Here is a 17,082-nt window from a genome sequence, read left to right on the forward strand (position 1 = left end):
CCTTTCAGGGAGGAGCCAGAGGGTGTGCAGACCCACCAGCGGGAGAGGGAGGGCACTTTGGGCTCCAGGTCCTGCCCAAGTGCAAAGCCTTCTCCCCGCCTGACTCCTGTGTAAGAGGGTTTTCTGCCCATGGGCACTGGGGCTGGTGAAAGCCCTGGCCAAGGGAGAGGGACCCTGGCTCAGCTCCCAGCAGCACCTCTTTTAGGGGAGGGACACAAAATCTCCTCTGCCACGGAAACGTTCCCGCATGAGCGTCCTCCTGGATGGGCCCTTCTCCAGGCCAGGGGCTAGGCCATGGCTTTTGGCTGCTGCACGTGTCTCATGGGGATCCTTTCTCCATCCTCCTGGCCCTCCAACAGTGCTGAGGGAAAGGTGCCCCCAAGCCCCCTGCTCCCATCCCTCCTGTACCTGCACACGAGTGCTGCCCCGACACAAACCCAAACGGACGCCTCTGGTGAGGCAGCAGGAGGACAAGGGTGGGGGCTGGAGGGGAGCAGGGGAAGGGGGTCTCAGGGCTGCTGTGGGGCCTTACAGCCCCTGCTCAGGAAGAAGGCAGCTCTGTGGCTGTGACAAGAGCGCTCGGGCTCTGCGAGGGCCCAAGGCAGCAGGAACAGCTCATGGAAAGTGGGGCACTGGCAGAGCATGAGGAGAGGGAATCCCAGCCCCGTGTGTCCCAGAAAGTGGCTCTGCACCCTGTGCTGGGGCAGTGGGGAGCAGAGCTGCCTCTTAACCATTGTGGGAGTTAATCCATGGGCCGTGAGGTCCCCTGGGGCTGGCTGGGGTGTTCAGGGCACTGCGGCCACCTTCGGGCTCACTTGTGTGGGGCCACAGCCCAGGGCTTACCCTGACACGGCAGCTCTGTTATGGCCTCTGCACTGTGGGACCAGCATGGCCCGGGCAGGGCCTGGGGGAAAGAGGAGCTGGAAAGCCAAGGGTGAGGAAATGGGTGCTCCCGCTGGGGTGCATCACGGGACCATCAGAGAGACACTTGGACTAGAAACTGGCTGTGGGCAGCAGGATGGAAATGCCTCTGTCAGCAGGATTATTCCCCAGGGACCATGGGCTCTCGCAGCCCCACAGCCTGACCCCAAGCCTGCTGTCCCTGAGACGCGCCCCTTCCCTACCACCGTGTCCTTCTTCTCTGCGCCCCCTCATCAGACTCAGGGAGACAACCCGACACCTGGGCCCGCCAGCACCAGCTCTGGGTCAAAGTCCTCACAGACTTTTCATAAGAACAAATATGGATGCACCGTGTAAAAATGGGAATAAAGATAGAGGAAACACCAGGCGGTTTCTGCTGCCCATGGCACCGGGAGATGTTTCACAGCTCACAGCTCTCCCAGCTGCACAGACCTCTCCTCCCTCCTGGCGGCACCCAGCGGCACAGCAGAGATGGGCTCTGCTGGCCTGGGGCTCAGGGACGGTTGCGTAGCAAGCTCTGGTGTCACAGCCTTTGTGTCCTCACGGGGATGTGCCAGAGACACCTCTTCAGCATCGTCATAGCCCATGCTCCCCAGGGTCAGGGATGAGGTGTCTCCTTCAGCTCCAGGGACCCCGTCACTTCTCCGGGAGCACAGGCTACCCCCTGCAAGCAGCAAGGCAGGACACTGCAGTTCGTCCCATGGGGTCTGTACATCACCTTCCTCCCTGCTCCTCACCACATTCAGCTCCTTCTCCCACGCCCAGTCTCTCCAAGGAAAACTCCTGGGTCAGGTTCCCCCTTCCCAGGGGGTTTGGGTGTCAGTACGGTAGAGACTTGGGTGGCACCAGGGATGGCACCCCAGGAACCAGCAGCGCGCTCTTTTCCTCTCACCTCCCAGAGCATCCTTGGGCCCTGCTCCCTCCTCTGGTGCCCTGGGCATTTCCCAAGCTCCCTGCCCAGGGGCAGCATCATCGCCAGAGTCAGAAACCTCCCTGGCATCATCATAGCCATCTGCTGGGTCACCTCCGGGCAGGACAAGAACATCTGAAAGGAGAGGGGAGCTGGTGACAGGGAGAAGATAGGTCCTGCAGAGCAGAGGAGGGGAGGACGAGCAGGGACAGAGGGCTGAGACAATGCTGTTGGCAGCACCATGTCCTCCCCATCTCTGACGGTGACGCTCAGTGACACCGCTGTCTATCACATGTCTGCAGGGAGATCAACCCCTTCCTGCCTCCGTTACCTGGTGCTGATCCCAGACCATCCTCCTCCTCGGTGTTCCCAGGGTAGGGCTGCAGCTGGCTCGGGGATTCCTCTGAATAGGAGTCTGGAGAGATGCACAGCGGGGGTCAGGGAGTGAGCCCCACTGCCCTGCCGCATGGTCAGCACTGCGGGGGAAGGGGGACCCACAGAGCTGGGGCTGCATGGGGAGGAAGGCTGGGAATTGACCCTGCTCCCCTGGGACAAACACTGTCTCAAAGCTGCTCCCAGAGCTGCCCTAGGACAGCCCCTTCCCTCGCTCCTCGGGTGCCACATTGGGTGCAGGGGCAGGAAGAGAGGGGCTGTCCAGCTGGTTGGGGGAAGCTCCTCTCCCGGGCCCAGGACCTCGATGCTCTCCCCACAGACCACATGGCCCCAGCACTGCAGGAACCATGGGCTGGGGGGCTTCAGGGGATCAGCCCTGGTTGGGGCCAGGGGAAAGGGTCCTGCAGATGTGCCTCCTGCTCAGGGAGGACCCCCACCCACCTGAGCGACCAAACCTTTCCTGCTTCTCCCACGCTGGGCTGTAACTGATCTCCTCATACACGGCCTCGGGGAAGAGCTCCTGAGCTCTCCTGGAGCCTGTGGACAGAGACAGGGCTGGCCCAGGGAAAGGCAGAGGGGGATGGGATCCCACTCTGCTCCCCCAAACCTGTTCCTTTGGCCAGCCCAGGACTGGTCCGACAGCACAGCCCAACTGTGCCGTCCAGGCACATCCCCAGTGAGGGCAACGTTGCTGTGGAGATTATCTGGGGCAGCGTCACCCTTGCATCATCCTTTCGGAGACAGCGCTCATGCCCCTCTGGCCCCTGGGTCCTGCCTCCCTTGCCTGACCCCGGAGCAGCTCCCATGTCTCCTCTCCACCTGGAGCTGCCCCCTATCTGCCCCACGGGTCTATAGCAGGGCCCCTGTCCTGCCGGGTGGTGGGCAGGGCTGGGCAGAGGGACAGCCTGGGGGCCTGACACCACGGAGATGGGCCCTACTGCCTCACGCTCCTCCTGTTCTCTCCCTTGCCCCAGAGCCCCCTCCAGCACTACCCAGAGCGCTGCCAGCCTTGGCCATCCCCACTCTGCCATTTCCCTGCTCGCCCCATCGCGAGCTCCCCCCGCCTCTGGGCTCTCTCCACCCTTTGCTGCTCGTGCCCCACAGCCAGGCAGTCAGTGGGGTGGTGCATGAGGCAGATGGCAGCACACAGCCTCATCCCCCCAGCCCTGCCTGTGCCTGACAGCCCGCAGCACCCCACAGCCCTTCCAGCAGGCTACTCCCCCTGGCACCGCTGTGGAAGGACCCACCTCTGCGCCCAGCCCTGGCACGGAGCACTTGCCCGGCCAGGAAGGCCAGGAGCAGGCAGAGGAGGGCCCCCAGGATGATGCAGATGATGACGGGCACTGAGACTCTCCCGCTGCTGCTCAAACGGCCCCGGGTGGGATCTGCATGGGCGAGAACATGGAAGGGGCAGCACCAGGCCTGGAGAGGTGGGGGCAGCCCCATTCTGACTCCCATCACACATGGCAGCAGGGGGTGCAGAGCCCCAGGGGTGAGTGATGGGGAAGCTTCCACCCTGCTGAGTAAATTAAAACCCTCCCCAACCCCCACCACCACCCCAGTGCCTCCTCCTGGGAGTTTCACACCCCAGCAAGGAGCCCCTTCCATCCAGCAGTGGGGCACAGCCTGGCCCCGGGGATACCCAGCCCCAGCGGGAGGACAAATTACCTGCTCGGGGTGGGGATGCTGTTGTCCTGGGTGTAGCTGCAGAGGAGGAAAAGGAGAGCTGGGCTGAGAGGGTGGGGGTGTGGGTACTGGGGAGCCTCCTCCCCAACACACTGTGTGTGTGTCTGTAGATGTCCCTGGCACATCCCACCCAAATTGCCCCTCCGGTAGTGCTAGAAAGGGAGGTCAGGACAGGGTCCAGCGCCGCTGCTCTGGGCAGCAGGCAGGATGGCACAGGCAGCCCAGGGCATAGCCCTGGGGCTGCAGGACCCCATGGGCAGTGGCCGGAAGACACCCAGTCCCACCACGGCTGCTCCCCACCTGGCACCAGGCTCCTGCACTCTGCAGGAACCTTCGTGCTCTTGGCAGGTCAGGGGCCATGCCAGCACCAAGTGGGCGAAAGGTCTTCCCCAGCTCCCTGCCAATACCCGAGCAAGGGGTCCCAGCCCTGCCGCTCACCTGAGCAGCGTACGGCCGCGTCTTCCTTATGCCGGCAAGCACCGCCATCCCCGGGCCGGGCCCAGCAGTCCTGCAGGGACGGCTCCGTCCCCTGGCACTCCACCTGCTCCAGCCAGATGGGACCGTGCCCCATCCCAAATGCAGCCTCCTTCAGGGCAGACAGCGCGGGGCCACAGCCCAGCTGCCTGCACGCCACCTTGGCATCCCGCATGTCCCAGGAGTCGTCGCACACCGTCCCCCAGGAGCCACGGTGCCAGACCTCCACTCTGCCTGAGCACCCATCCTCGCCTCCCATGGCGCGAATCTTCTCCCTGTCTGGAGAAAGCAAAGACCTCCCAAGGCACTGAGACAGCCCGCAGAGCCCTGCCAGACAAGAAGGGTGCACAGGGGAGCAGCTCAATACCTGTGCAGCTCGTGGAGTTGGGGCACGGGGCCAATGGGGCCGGGGACATTTCTGGGCGGCCCCCTGAAGAGAGAAACACTGTAGTGAAGGGGATGGTGCAGAAGAGAGCGAGGTTGAGCTCTGCTTGTGCCTCCCCGTACCATCTTTGTCACGGCAGCAACTGAACCCCGGTCATTCAGCGGGCATGCGCAGGCCTGGGGGGACCCTGATTGCTCAGCCCCTAAAGGTCCCTGGTTCACAGAGCAGCAGTAGTGTGTCTGTGGAGGGGAGGCTCTTCTGAGCCCTGTCTGGTCTCTTCTGAGACCTCATCTGGGGATGCCTCTGCCTCCGCCAGGCGCTGCTGGCAACCTGGGTGGCAACTGCTGCTGGATGTGTGTGGCTGTGGTGACATTTGTGCCACCGGGGTGACATGGAAAGGAAAAGCCCCTCCAAGCTCTTTCTCTGCCTTTGTGGCAGCGGGGAGCAGGAGCTGGGGTGACACTGGTGCCCGAGTGGCTCAGAGTTACCTTTGCAGGTGATGTGGATCTCGTCTCGCAGGTCTTCGCATGACTGCGGGTCCCAGGGAGTGGAGGGACACTGCCAGAAGGAGCTGGTTTTCTCCCCACACTGCACATTATCCAGCCACGCAGGGCCAGACACCCTGCCGTAGGGCAGGCGTGTTTCCAGGGATCCTCCGTCCCCGCAGCCCAGCTCCTTGCATGCCAGCGACACCGTATCGAGAGTCATCGAGTTGGAGCAAATGCTCCCCCACGTCCCGTTGTAGAAAACCTGCAGGCGCCCGGAGCAGCCGTCGCTGTTCTCCAGCCTGAGGGCCATGAACTCTGGGAGGAAAGGCAGCAAGGGGGAAGAGGCTGGTCTGGGGCTGTGGGAGAGGGGACGCCTCTGCGCTCGCCAGGCCCTCAGCCAGGCAGGGGCACGGCCAGCACGTCCCCCTTGCACCCAGGGGCAGAGGGAGGTCCCTGAGGGGGACTGAGGGTCCGCAGGACAGGCTCGGGCAGGAGCTTAGAGGCAGCCAGGGACAGCCTTGGCCATGCGTGGCTCTCCCCATGTCCTGGCCTCCCCGGGAACCAGGCTCCCACCACACCACCCAGCACAGACCTGAGCAGATGACTCCCGCGTCCTCTTTGTGCCCACAGTCGTGCTGCCCCCAGGGCCCGGCAGGGCAGTCCCAGAGAGCAGCTTCGGCCCCGGAGCAATTCACGGCACCCATCCAGATCTGCCCAGAGCCTTCCCCGAACCGAGCGGAGCCGGCCGCCTCCACCGCCCCTCCACAGCCCAGCTGCTGGCAAACGACGGCAGCATCAGAGAGGTCCCAGCCATCATCGCAGACAGTCCCCCAGCTGCCCTGGTAGTAGATCTCCACTCTCCCGGCGCAGCGCCCGGCCCCGTTCACCAGCCGGACCTGCCGGCTCCCTGCAGTGGGGAGAAACCCCAGTTGCTGCCAGGGGCTGGCTGCCCACCCACCCCATCATCTGGGGGACCCGGGCAGTGCCGCTCACCCCGGCAAATGACTCCCACGTCCTCCGCAACCCCTGCTGCCAACGCACTCTCGGGCAGGGAGGTGTTGCAGAGGCTCAGGTTGGTCTCATGCCCTGCGCACCGGACCCCTCGCAGCCCTACGGGGCCCGTCCCTCGCTCAGGCTTTGGGGGGTTGTAGGCTGTCTCTGCCTGTCCGCACTGCAGCTGCCGGCACACCACGTTGGCCTCCTGCACATCCCACTGGTCATCCAGGACTCTGCCCCAAGTCCCGCGCTGGAAGATCTCCACTCGCCCGTCGCACCGGCTCCCTCCACCCACCAGCCGCAGGGATGCAAAGCCGGCTGACCCTGCGGAGAGCAGAGATGCCACGGCCATTGGCGGCACTGGGGAGCACGGCACCCTTCAGGAGCAGGGTGAGGGGGAATTCTCCGACCAAACAGGACAAGATTGGGCCTTGGGCTGACGAGAAGTGAGGGCAAAGCATGGGCCCGCTCTGCAGCTCACACCCAGCTCTGCTGCTGCTGAGGCACCCAGGAGCTCCTGCCTGGGTGGTGGGATGAAGCTCTGCAGGGCGCTCTGTGGAGGTGGGATGTGGTTGTCTGCAGCCAGAGGGTGGAGCACAGCCCCGCAGCCCCATCCTGGATTCATCCCACAGTAGGAAAAGCCAGGAGGCCAGGCCTGGCAGTGGCGCTGCCCTGGGGGCAGATGCCTGTATCCGTTCAGCCCTCAGCTCTCCCACGGTAGAGCAGTCAGTCTGAGCAGGCAAAGCCCTCCAGAAGGCTCCTGGGGAAGCAAGGGTTTCTCCAGGGAGAAATTCAGCCTGGGGCTCCTCTGGGAGTCCTGCTTTGGGTGGCCATGTTGCACACAAAGGGCAAATGGAGTTAATGCAGCATTTTCCCAGCACTCACCTGAGCAAATGACAGCGGCGTTGTTCCCATGGGAGCAGGGTGAGGCCCCCAGGGTGATCCCTGGGCACTGTCCCAGGTGGGCTTCAGTCCCGTCACAGTGGAATGAGTCTCTCCAGACAGGTCCGATTCCTCTCCCAAAATGCCCTCCTCCAGGAATGGACTCAGCAAACCCGCAGTTGAGTTGACGACAGAGAACGTGGGCATCCGAGAGATGCCAGCGGGAGGCACAGAGGGTGCCCCAGGTCCCCAAAACCTGGACCTCCACTCTCCCCACACACGCCGTGCTGCCGTTCACCAGCCTGAACCCTGTGTACTCTGGGGACAGAGGAGGAGAACTGAGGGTGGACCGGTGCTCTTGTACCCTTGGTAGCTGGCGGAGCGGCCAGCGGGACAGCATGCCTTTCTTCTCCTTCTGCACTCTTTTCATGCTGCAGACAACCCATCACCCCTTCTGTCCTCGTGCCCGGCCCAGCACGGTCCTTGCTCTGTTTCCCACCCTGGGGTTCAGCACCCCACCCTGAGTCCTTACGTGTGCAGGTGACAACAGCGCTGTTCATGTGGGTGCAGGGCTGGTCCCTGGGGGACCCCCTGGGGCAGGAGGCGAGGAGGGATTCATTCCCCACACACTGCAGCTCTCCGGCCCAGATGGGACCCACCCCTTCTTCAAAGGGAGCTGGCCCAGCCACAGGCAGGGCCACACCGCACTGCAACTCCCTGCAGACCACACCAGCAGCTTTGGCACCAAAGTGGGAATCACAGACAGTTTTCCACTGGTCCCCGTCATGGACCTCCACACGTCCTGAGCAGCGGCTCTTCCCTTCCACCAGCCGGAAAAATCCTGGAAAAACCAAAACAACTGAGAGCTCTCTGGCAGTTAAATGCCCACTTTCCCACATCACCTCCAAGCAAGCTGTGACCAAATTACCCATTGCGCATCCCAGAGGAAGCTGTTGGGGGACTGTTGGTGACACAAACACGTCCAGGCCCCCCAGCACCCCTTCTCTACACCATCACAGCACTAGAGGGTCTGTGTCTGTCACAGCACCAGGCACCGCTCATACAATCTGCTGCGGCACAAGGTGCCCTGTGCTGCCCGGCGTGGTCCCCCCAGCACTGCAGTGGGGTGCGCAGATCAGGTCTGGGAGAACTGGCCCAGATGGTAATGACTGCTGCAGCCTGCTCAGCCTCTGCAGAGCTTGGGACCAGGCAGGACCATCACCCTGATGCAGCCAGAAATGCACCCTGCTCCCAGGGCTGTTCCGGGTGTTGGGAGGTTCCTGTTAGGGGGAGATGTCACAGAGCACAGAAATGGTGCAGCTGTTCCCATGGCTGGTGCCTGTCCAGACCTCTCCGATGCCTGCTCGGAGGGCACGTCCTCAGCTAGGCACACAGTGCTCTGCCTGGAGGTGCACAGGTCCCAAGCCAACGGCCAGGCAGAGGGGCAGGAGACCTGCATGCCCCCTCGGCTCGCACTGGCTCAGAGGGTAACAGCAGGCACAGATGAGAGTCAGTAAGTGCTGCCAAAGCCTCTGTTTCGTGGGGCAGTGTGGGGAGCCATGGGAAGGCAGGAGAGGTTGGGCAGCAGGTCAGCGCTGCCTGCATGGGGCCGTGTCCCCGTGGGGCTGTCACAGCCCCAGGGATGTCCCAGGACCAGCCTGGGCACGTGGTGATGCAGAAGGGAGCAGCCAGAGTCAAGCAGCTGCCAAGCTCCTAAGCCTCGCAGTGCTGGACCACACAGCCGAGCCCTGGGGACAGGCAGCCAAGGGCTCTGTGCCACCCTGTTCCTCTCCCAGGGCCCAGCGCTCACGCCCTCTGAAAAGCCCTTTGGATTCAGCTGAGGTACTCATGCCTGTGAAGGGGAATGACCCAGGGGGACCAGCATCTCATGCCATTCCTCCAAGGGGTGGAGTGCCACGCAAGTGCCCCCTGGTTTCTCCAGCACAGGGACCCTCAGCATTGTTGGCTGGGAAGTGGCAGAATGGGTAGAGATCAGTGGAGATCAGTGGACACCCCGGGGCAGGGATGGAGGATCCATCTGCAGCCCAAGACACTGACTGAAGAGGGGCTGAGGCACTGTGGCAGGGTTAGTTCACCCTGGGGTGGGCTCCCTCTGGGCTTTCCCAGGGACTGGGAACACCAGCAATGACAGCCCCAGCTCGGCAGTGTGCCCGGCCACATTGGGCAATGTTCCGGTGCTCATTTGGTGCTCCCTGAGGGCACAGCCAAGGTCCCTTCCCCCATCACATCCCCAAAGGTGAGCAACAGGTTGTTCTCTTACCTGAACATGTCACTCCAGCGTCACGTCTACGACCACAGTTATGTTTACCCCATCCTCTATGTGGGCAGTCAGACAGGGCAGATTCGGTGCCATTACAGCCAACATCATCCATCCAAATGGGGCCAGATCCTTGCCCAAAGTGTCCGTACTGAGGAGCTCCAACAGCAGACCCACAGCCCAGCTGCTTACAAACCACTGCCGCATCGTTCATGCTCCAGTAGTCACCACACACGGTCCCCCACTTGCCCCTGTGTTTCACCTCCACTCTCCCAGCACAGCGCCTGCCGCCATCCACCAGCCTCACCTCTGCAGCACCTTCAAACACCAACATGGGACCAGTCAGGAGAGTGCCAAGGCCCAGCTCTGCAGGTCTGGGGGAACGCCCTGGCCATGTCCGAGATACCAGAGTGGGGGCCCTCTCCCCTCCAGGCTGTCCCAGTGCAGTGCGGGGGTCCCTTCTATCCCCACGCGCTGCACAAGGCTGGGAGTGTGCAGTTCTGGCCCTGCTGGGTCATTAACCATCCCACCACACAAGGCACCTTTGCCCACCCCAACGGCCACCTACCCCCTGCCCACGCACACCTCCACACTGTGCCCAGCCCTGCACAGGGCACCCGCTCTTCCCCAGCCCACCCCTCTTCCCCTGAACAGCCCCGTGTACCCAGGCCGGCTTCCCATGCAAACCACCTGCCCCCGCACCATCCAAACCCACCCCCACCCCCAGGGCTTTCCGAGCTCCCACCGAGACGATTCCAATGATCTCCCCACCCACAGCCCCTCCTTGCCCCTGCTGTCAGCCCAGCCCCTGCGCTGGGCCAGGCCCCCCAGGAAGGATGTCTCTCGACGCAGATGTCCCCGTCCCCTTCTCTCTTCGGGGCACAAACTGCCCTCATGGGGTCAGGGCTCCCCTGGAACCGGGAGGCAGGGAGCAGCACACAGACCCTCCGGGGCACCCCAGAGGTTGACAGTGCCCTGGGCATCTCTGCGTGCTGCCATCGCCAGCTGGGCCACCACCGGCTCCAGAGGCCACCACCGGCTGGGGAAGAGAGGGTCCCAAAAGGGTGTCTACGAGCGTCTATGAATCCAGCCAGGCACAGGCTGCCCTAAACGCCGGAGCCCTGGAAAAGGAGATTCTCTCTCCCACCCAGACAGGCAGGCACAGGGTCCATGGACTCGAGCACCTTCTGACCCTCAGCTCAGTAGCACCTCAAAGAAACCCATTCCCAGACAGATCCTATGACCATGCTGGCGCCCGCTGGCCCTGGGCTGTGGGACAAGGGAATGGGCACTTACCGCTGCACAGCTGTACCCAGAGGAGCAACCAGAGCATCTGAGGGCACAGGAGTCCCTCTGTGCCCATCCTGAGCCTCCTGCCCTGCCAGCACATCCCTGCTGCGCCACGCTCCCTGCCTCAGCTCCTGGGGCCTCCTGGGGCCAATGATGACAGGAGGGCAATATATCTCTGCAGATCCCAGCCCAGCTGCAGGAGGAGCCAATCAAAGCAGCAGGACCTTTTTAGACATTATCGGGAGCTATCTCCCCTCCGACACAGCCCAGCCCTCCAATGAACTTCTCCAGCGCCGTTCGTGACCATATATGAGAGACGGCTCTGCTGCAGGTGTCACGTCACTGTGGTGGGGGGCCGTCACAGGACAGGGCAGGTTGTTGGGGGGGAAATGGGGTTTTCACCCCTGGAACCCTCTTGTGTTGACCCGGAGCACTGAGCATCTCCTACGCCAGGCCCATCCAAGAGCCCAAGGTGAGAGAGTCCAGCCGTCCCCGTGCCAGGGGGACCCGAGGGCTGGGATTGCAGCAGGGTCTGTGTCAGGAAGGGAAGGAAACAGCCCCTGCCCCTGCTACAGACCCCCCTCTGCTGGCAGCAGCAGCTGCGAATGGGCCTTAGCCCAGGCCAGAACCTCACCCCAGCAGTGCTGGCTCCCCCTTCCTTCCCTGGAGAGCCCATGGAAGACCCCTCCCAGGAGCCAGCGCTGGGACACGTCCCTGCCCTGGCAGCAGACGAACAGCCCAGAGGCTCAGACACATCCCTGGCTCTCAGCGTGTCACCACGGGGCCGTTATTCCCCGCCGGCGCATCGGGAGCCGCAGCCTGCAGGTGCACAAACCACAGCCCACGTGGCCTCACGGCGCTCGCCGCGCTCCCCGCGCAGCGCCCAGGCAGGAAGTCTGTGGTTTCCTCGTGGCACCGTGCCCGGGCACAGCCCTGGGGTGCCCCCGAGCCACCCCCACCCCGACTGCTCCAGCCAGGGCTGCAGGGGCTGCTCCTTCGGCCTCGCAGACACCGGGCCGGGCAGCTCCCATCCCCCGGGATGCCCTTGTGGCAGCACACGGCCGTTCTGCACCGAGCCCCACAGCCACGGGGTGCCATCGGTGCCACGGCTGCTGCCACCCTCCTCCTGCCACTGCTGCGTGCCCATGAGTTATACTGGTGGTGACCTCACACCCTCCTACTGCCGACACCGTGTGTATGAGTTACGCTGTCACACGTGTGCGCGGCGCACGGACTTCTGCTGACCTTGGTTCTTCCAAAAGGCCGCATTTGGGCATGGCCTAAATATTATTCTGGTGACATCAGAAGCACCTACACAAGCTATGTGCCAGCTCCTGGCCTATCAGCTACTCAGGCACCAGTGACAACACAAGCTCCTACACAGCCCCTGGCCTATCTGCTACTCAGCCACAGATGACGTCATAGCATCTGCCTCTCATATTGGCCTGCTCCTGGCCTATGGGCTATTCAGGCACCAATGACCTCATACCACCTACAGAAACTACGGGCCTGCTCCTGCCCTATCAGCTCCTCAGGCAGCAATGACATTATAAGCACCTCCACATGCCATGGGCCTACTCCCGGCCTGTGAGCTACTCAGGCATGAGTGAACTCATAAGCACAGACACAAGCCATGGGCCTACTCCTGCCCTATCAGCTCCTCAGGCACCAGTGACCTCAAAACAACCTACACGTACCTGTCGTGGTTTAACCCCGGCCAGCAGCTAAGTCCCATACAGTCGCGCGCTCACTGTTTCACTAAATAGAAAGTTAATTGTGTCCCAGCCAAAACCAGTACAATGCCAGATGTCTGCTCCTGCCCTATCAGCTCCTCAGGCACCAGGGACCTCACAAGAACATGTACACCCATTTGCCGTGTACTTGCTGTTGAGGGCCTCAGCCTCCGGTGACCTCACAAGCACCTAGAAAGGCCATGCACCTGGTCCTGGCCTATCAGCTATTCAGCCAAGAGTGACATCACAAGTACATACCCAAGCCATGTGCCTCCCTCTTGCCTATCATCTACTCAGGCATCAGTGACCTGACCACCACAAAGCCACCGATTTGCTACCTACTCACCTACGAGATGTGAAGGTACAAGTGACCTCACAAGCTACGTGCCTACTCTTGGCCTATCAGCTACTCAGGTATCAGTAATGTCACAACCACTTACACAAGCCATGTGCCAGCTCTCGGCCTATGATCTACTTAGGCACCAGGGACCTCACAAGCACATACCAACCTATTTGCTATGTGCCCATGTGGTGGAGTGGCCCCATGTGGCAGACCCCACCCAGTCACTTGCTCACTCCCCACCAGTGGGATGGAGGAGGGAACTGGAAGAAAAAAAACGAGAAAAAAAGAATCTCATGGCTTGAGATAAAGACAGTTTAATAAGTGCAGAATCAATCGCTCACAGCAGGAGATCAATGCCCAGCCAGTCTCTGAGTAAAGGCCACTTCAAAGAACACACCCTCCTCCCCAGTTTTATTGCTGACCATGACATCACGTGGTGTGGAATATCCCTTTGGTCACTTGGGGGTCAGCTGTGCTGGCTTTGTCCCCTCCCAGCCTCTTGCCACCCCCAGCCCCCTCACTGTTGGGGCAGAGGGAGAAACAGAGCAGGCCTTGACGCTGGGCAAGTGCTGCTCAGCAATAGCTACGATGTCAGTGTGTTATCAGAGCTGTTTGGGCCACCAAGGCAAAGCACGGCACCAGAGGGGCTGCTAACAAGAAAATTCACTTCATCCCAGCCAGACCCAGTACAACCTCCACCCCTTATTCCATACCGTGTGCATCCTGCTCAGGTCTTACATTATTCAGTACATTTACATCCACCACCACCACTCCCTTCCCCATCCCTTGGCATGACACGCACACAGCATACTGGGTTTGGCTGGCGTGGCTCAGGTGGACGTGGGCAAGTGCCAGCACCCTCCTGACTTCTCCCCTCACTCAGTCAGCCAGAGCTTTTTGAAACATGCAATCAGGTCATCAACCTAAGGACAAGGAGACCTATATAGCCCCCACCTGCACCCCACAGGGGTCTTACAGGTAGCTGTCAGATCCCCCACAACCACGGGGAAAGGGAGTTCCCCACCAGCACCCTTCCTCTCTCTTTGGCACCTCGAAATCCAGTTTGGAGTTCATGGGCTCATTGGCTGGTTTGTCTGGCTCACGTGATTTTTTGGGGGATTCCCTTTGGCTCTTTTCCATATTGTCCCCACGCACATATTCTTCTGAAGTTAGCATTTTGTCCTGGTTTTCCACGTTCGCAGACAGGGCTTCCACAGGTCTGTTCCATGACCTGTGGAGTTTGGGGGTGTCCAGCCCATGTCCTGGCCCTAACTCACAGGGTTTGGGTTTTCCTGTCGCTCTCTGGTTCTGGTCCCCTTTGTCTGGTCCATGACCTGTGGGGTTTGGGAGTGTCCAGCCCATGTCGTGGTTCTGACCCATGGGGTTTGGGTTGCCCTTGCTTTGTCTGGTCCATGACCTGTGGGGTTTGGGTGTGTCCTGCCAGTGTCCTAGCTGCGACCCACGTGAGTTGGGGTGTCCTGTCCCTGTCTGTTCCATGGCCTGTGGGGTTTGGGGATATTCTGCCAGTGCCCGTGCGCTGAGCCATGTTGTTTGAGGTGTCCTGTCCCTGTCTGGTTCATGACCTGTGGTGTGTTGAAGTGTCCTGTCCCCATCGTGGCCCTTACGCACGGGGTTTGGGGTGGCCCGTCCCTGTCTGGTCCATGACCTGTGAGGTTTGGGGTTGTCCTGCCCATATCCTTGCCCTGAACCTTGGGGTTTGTGATTCCGTTAGCCTGTCTGGTCCAAGATCTTTGGGGTTTGGGGAAGTCCTGCCCATGTCCTGGCCCTGAGCCTCGGGGTTTTGTGTTCCCTGTCCTTCTCTGGTCCATGACCTGTGGGTTTTGGGCTTGTCCAGCCCATGTCGTGGCTCTGACCCATCGGGTTAGGGTGCCCTTTCTTTGTCTGGTCCATGGCCTGTGGGGTTTGGGTGTGTCCTGCTAGTGTCCTTGCGCTGACCCATGTTGTTTGGAGTGTCCTGTGCCTGTCTAGACCATGACCTGTGGGGTTTTGGGTGTCCTGCACATGTCTTGGCCCTGAGCCACGGGGTTTGGGATGCCCTGTCCTTTCTGGTCCATGGCCTGTGGTGTTTGGGCGTGTCCTGCACGTATCTTGGCCCTCAGCCACGGGGTTTTGGATGCCCTGTCCCTGTCTGGTCCATGACCTGTGGGGTTTGGGGGTGTCCTGCCCATGTCCCAGCCCTGAGCCACGGGGTTGAGGGTCCCGGGTCCCTGTCTGGTCCATGACCTGTTTGGTTTGGGGGTGTCCAGACCATGTCCTGGCCCTAACCCACAGGGTTTTGGGTTCCCTGTCCCTCTCTGGTCCTTGACCTGTGGGTTTTGGGCTTGTCCAGCCCATGTCGTGGCTCCGACCCATGGCGTTTGTGGTGCCCTTTCTATGTCTGTCCATGACCTTGGGGTTTGGGGACGTCTTGCCAGTGCCCGAGCTGTGAACCACATGTTTTCGGGTGCCCTTTCTCTGACTGTCCATAACCTGTGGGGTTTGGGAGTGTCCTGCCAGTGTCCTTGCTGTAACTCACGTGTTTTGGCGTGTCCTGTCCCTTTCTGTGCCATGGCCTGTGGGTTTTGGGGATATCCTGCCATTGGCCTTGCGCTGAGCCATGTTGTTTGGGGTGACCTGTCCCTGTCTGGTCCATGACCTGTGGTTTTCGGGCTTGTCCAGCCCATGTCGTGGCTCTGACCCATGGGGTTTGGGGTGCCCTTTCTATGTATGGTCCATGACCTGTGGGGTTTGGGAGTGTCCTGCCAGTGTCCTAGGTGCGAGTCACGTGTGTTGGGTTGTCCTGTCCCTGTCTGTTCCATGACCTGTGGGGTTTCGAATGTGTCCTGCACATGTCTTGGCCCTGAGCCTCGGGGTTTGGGGTTTCCTGTCCCTTTCTGGTCCATGGCCTTTGCTGTTTGGGGGTATCCTGCCAGTGTCCTTGCGCTGAGCCATGGGGTTTTGGGTGTCCTGTCCCTGTCTGGTCCATGACCTGTGGGGTTTGGGGGTGTCCTGCACGTGTCTTGCGCCTAAGTCATGGGGTTTGCGGTGTCCTGCATGTGTCTTGCGCCTGAGCCACGGGGTTTGGGGTTCCGGGTCCCTGTCTGGTCCATGATCTTTGGGATTTGGGGATGTCCTGCCCATGTCCCAGCCCTGAGTCACGGGGTTTTGGGTTCCCTGTCCTTATCTGGTCCATGAGCTGTGGGTTTTGGGCTTGTCCAGCCCATGTTGTGGCTCTGACCCATCGGGTTTGGGCTGCCCTTTCTTTGTCTGGTCCATGGCCTATGGGGTTTGGGAGTGTCCTGCCAGTGTCCTTGCGCTGACCCATGTTGTTTGGGGTGTCCTGTGCCTGTCTAGACCATGACCTGTGGGGTTTTGGGTGTCCTGTACGTGTCTTGGCCCTGAGCCACGGGGTTTGGGATGCCCTGTCCCTTTCTGGTCCATGGCCTGTGGGGTTTGCGGAATTCCTGCACGTATCTTAGCCCTCAGCCACGGGGTTTTGGATGCCCTGTCCCTGTCTGGTTCATGACCTGTGGTGTGTTGAAGTGTCCTGTCCCCATCGTGGCCCTTACACACGGGGTTTGGGGTGGCCCGTCCCTGTCTGGTCCATGACCTGTGAGGTTTGGGGCAGTCCTGCCCATATCCTTGTCCTGACCCACAGGGTTTGGGGTGTCCTGTCCCTGTCTGTTCCATGACCTGTGGGGTTTGGGGGTGTCCTGCACTTGTCTTGCGCCTGAGTCACGGGGTTTGGGGTGCCCTGACCCTGTCTGGTTCATGACCTCTGGGGTTTGGGGATGTTCTGCCCATGTCCTGGCCCTGAGCCATGGGATTTGCGGTGCTCTTTCTTTTTCTGGTCCATGACCTCTGGGGTTTGGGAGTGTCCTGCCAGTGTCCTAGCTGTGACCAACTTATTTTGGGGTGTCCTGTCCCTGTCTGGTCCATGACCTGTGGGTTTTGGGCTTGTCCAGCCCATGTCATGGCTCTGACCCATGTGGTTTGGGGTGCCCTTTCTTTGTCTGGTCCATGACCTCTGGGGTTTGGGAGTATCCTGTCAGTGTCCTAGCTGTGACCCACTTGTTTTGGGGTGTCCTGTCCCTGTCTGTTCCATGACCTGTGGGCTTTGGGGGTGTCCTGCACGTGTCCTGGCTCTGACCCATGGGGTTTGGGGTCCCGTGTCCCTGTATGATTCATGACCTCTGGTGTGTTGAATTGTCCTGTCCCCATCGTGGTCGTTACTCACGGTATTGGGGTTGCCCGTCCCTGTCTGGTCCATGACCTGTGGGCTTTGGGGGTGTCCTGCCCATAC

At 61.2% G+C, this 17,082-nt stretch overlaps 2 protein-coding genes across 2 annotated transcripts in view; one reads left to right on the forward strand and one right to left on the reverse strand.

Moving 5' to 3' along the window:
• The window catches only part of LOC142076290 (antigen WC1.1-like), a 143,291-nt gene that overhangs the window by 39,021 nt on the left and 87,188 nt on the right, over positions 1-17,082 (forward strand). The gene's annotated exons all lie outside the window — the stretch shown is intronic.
• Positions 3,589-6,605, reverse strand: LOC142076261 (antigen WC1.1-like). Its single transcript, XM_075138629.1, has 6 exons — positions 6,251-6,605; positions 5,850-6,164; positions 5,258-5,572; positions 4,752-4,814; positions 4,545-4,663; positions 3,589-3,609 (listed from the first exon to the last, which is right to left on the reverse strand). Exons 1-6 carry the CDS (start codon positions 6,603-6,605, stop codon positions 3,589-3,591), a joined length of 1,188 nt encoding a protein of 395 aa, XP_074994730.1.

Source organism: Calonectris borealis, unplaced genomic scaffold, assembly GCF_964195595.1.
Source record: "Calonectris borealis unplaced genomic scaffold, bCalBor7.hap1.2 HAP1_SCAFFOLD_40, whole genome shotgun sequence".
Classification (NCBI taxonomy): Eukaryota; Metazoa; Chordata; class Aves; order Procellariiformes; family Procellariidae; genus Calonectris; species Calonectris borealis.

What these genes read in the sequence shown, in the direction of transcription:
- LOC142076261 (XM_075138629.1), bottom strand. Translation starts at nt 6,605, where the DNA reads ATGGCCGTGGCATCTCTGCTCTCCGCAGGGTCAGCCGGCTTTGCATCC. An exon ending in CGTGGGAGTCATTTGCCGGG is followed by an intron (nt 6,165 to 6,250) that starts GTGAGCGGCACT and finishes TCCCCACTGCAG; the next exon opens with GGAGCCGGCAGGTCCGGCTG. An exon ending in CAACTCCACGAGCTGCACAG is followed by an intron (nt 4,664 to 4,751) that starts GTATTGAGCTGC and finishes TGCTTTCTCCAG; the next exon opens with ACAGGGAGAAGATTCGCGCC.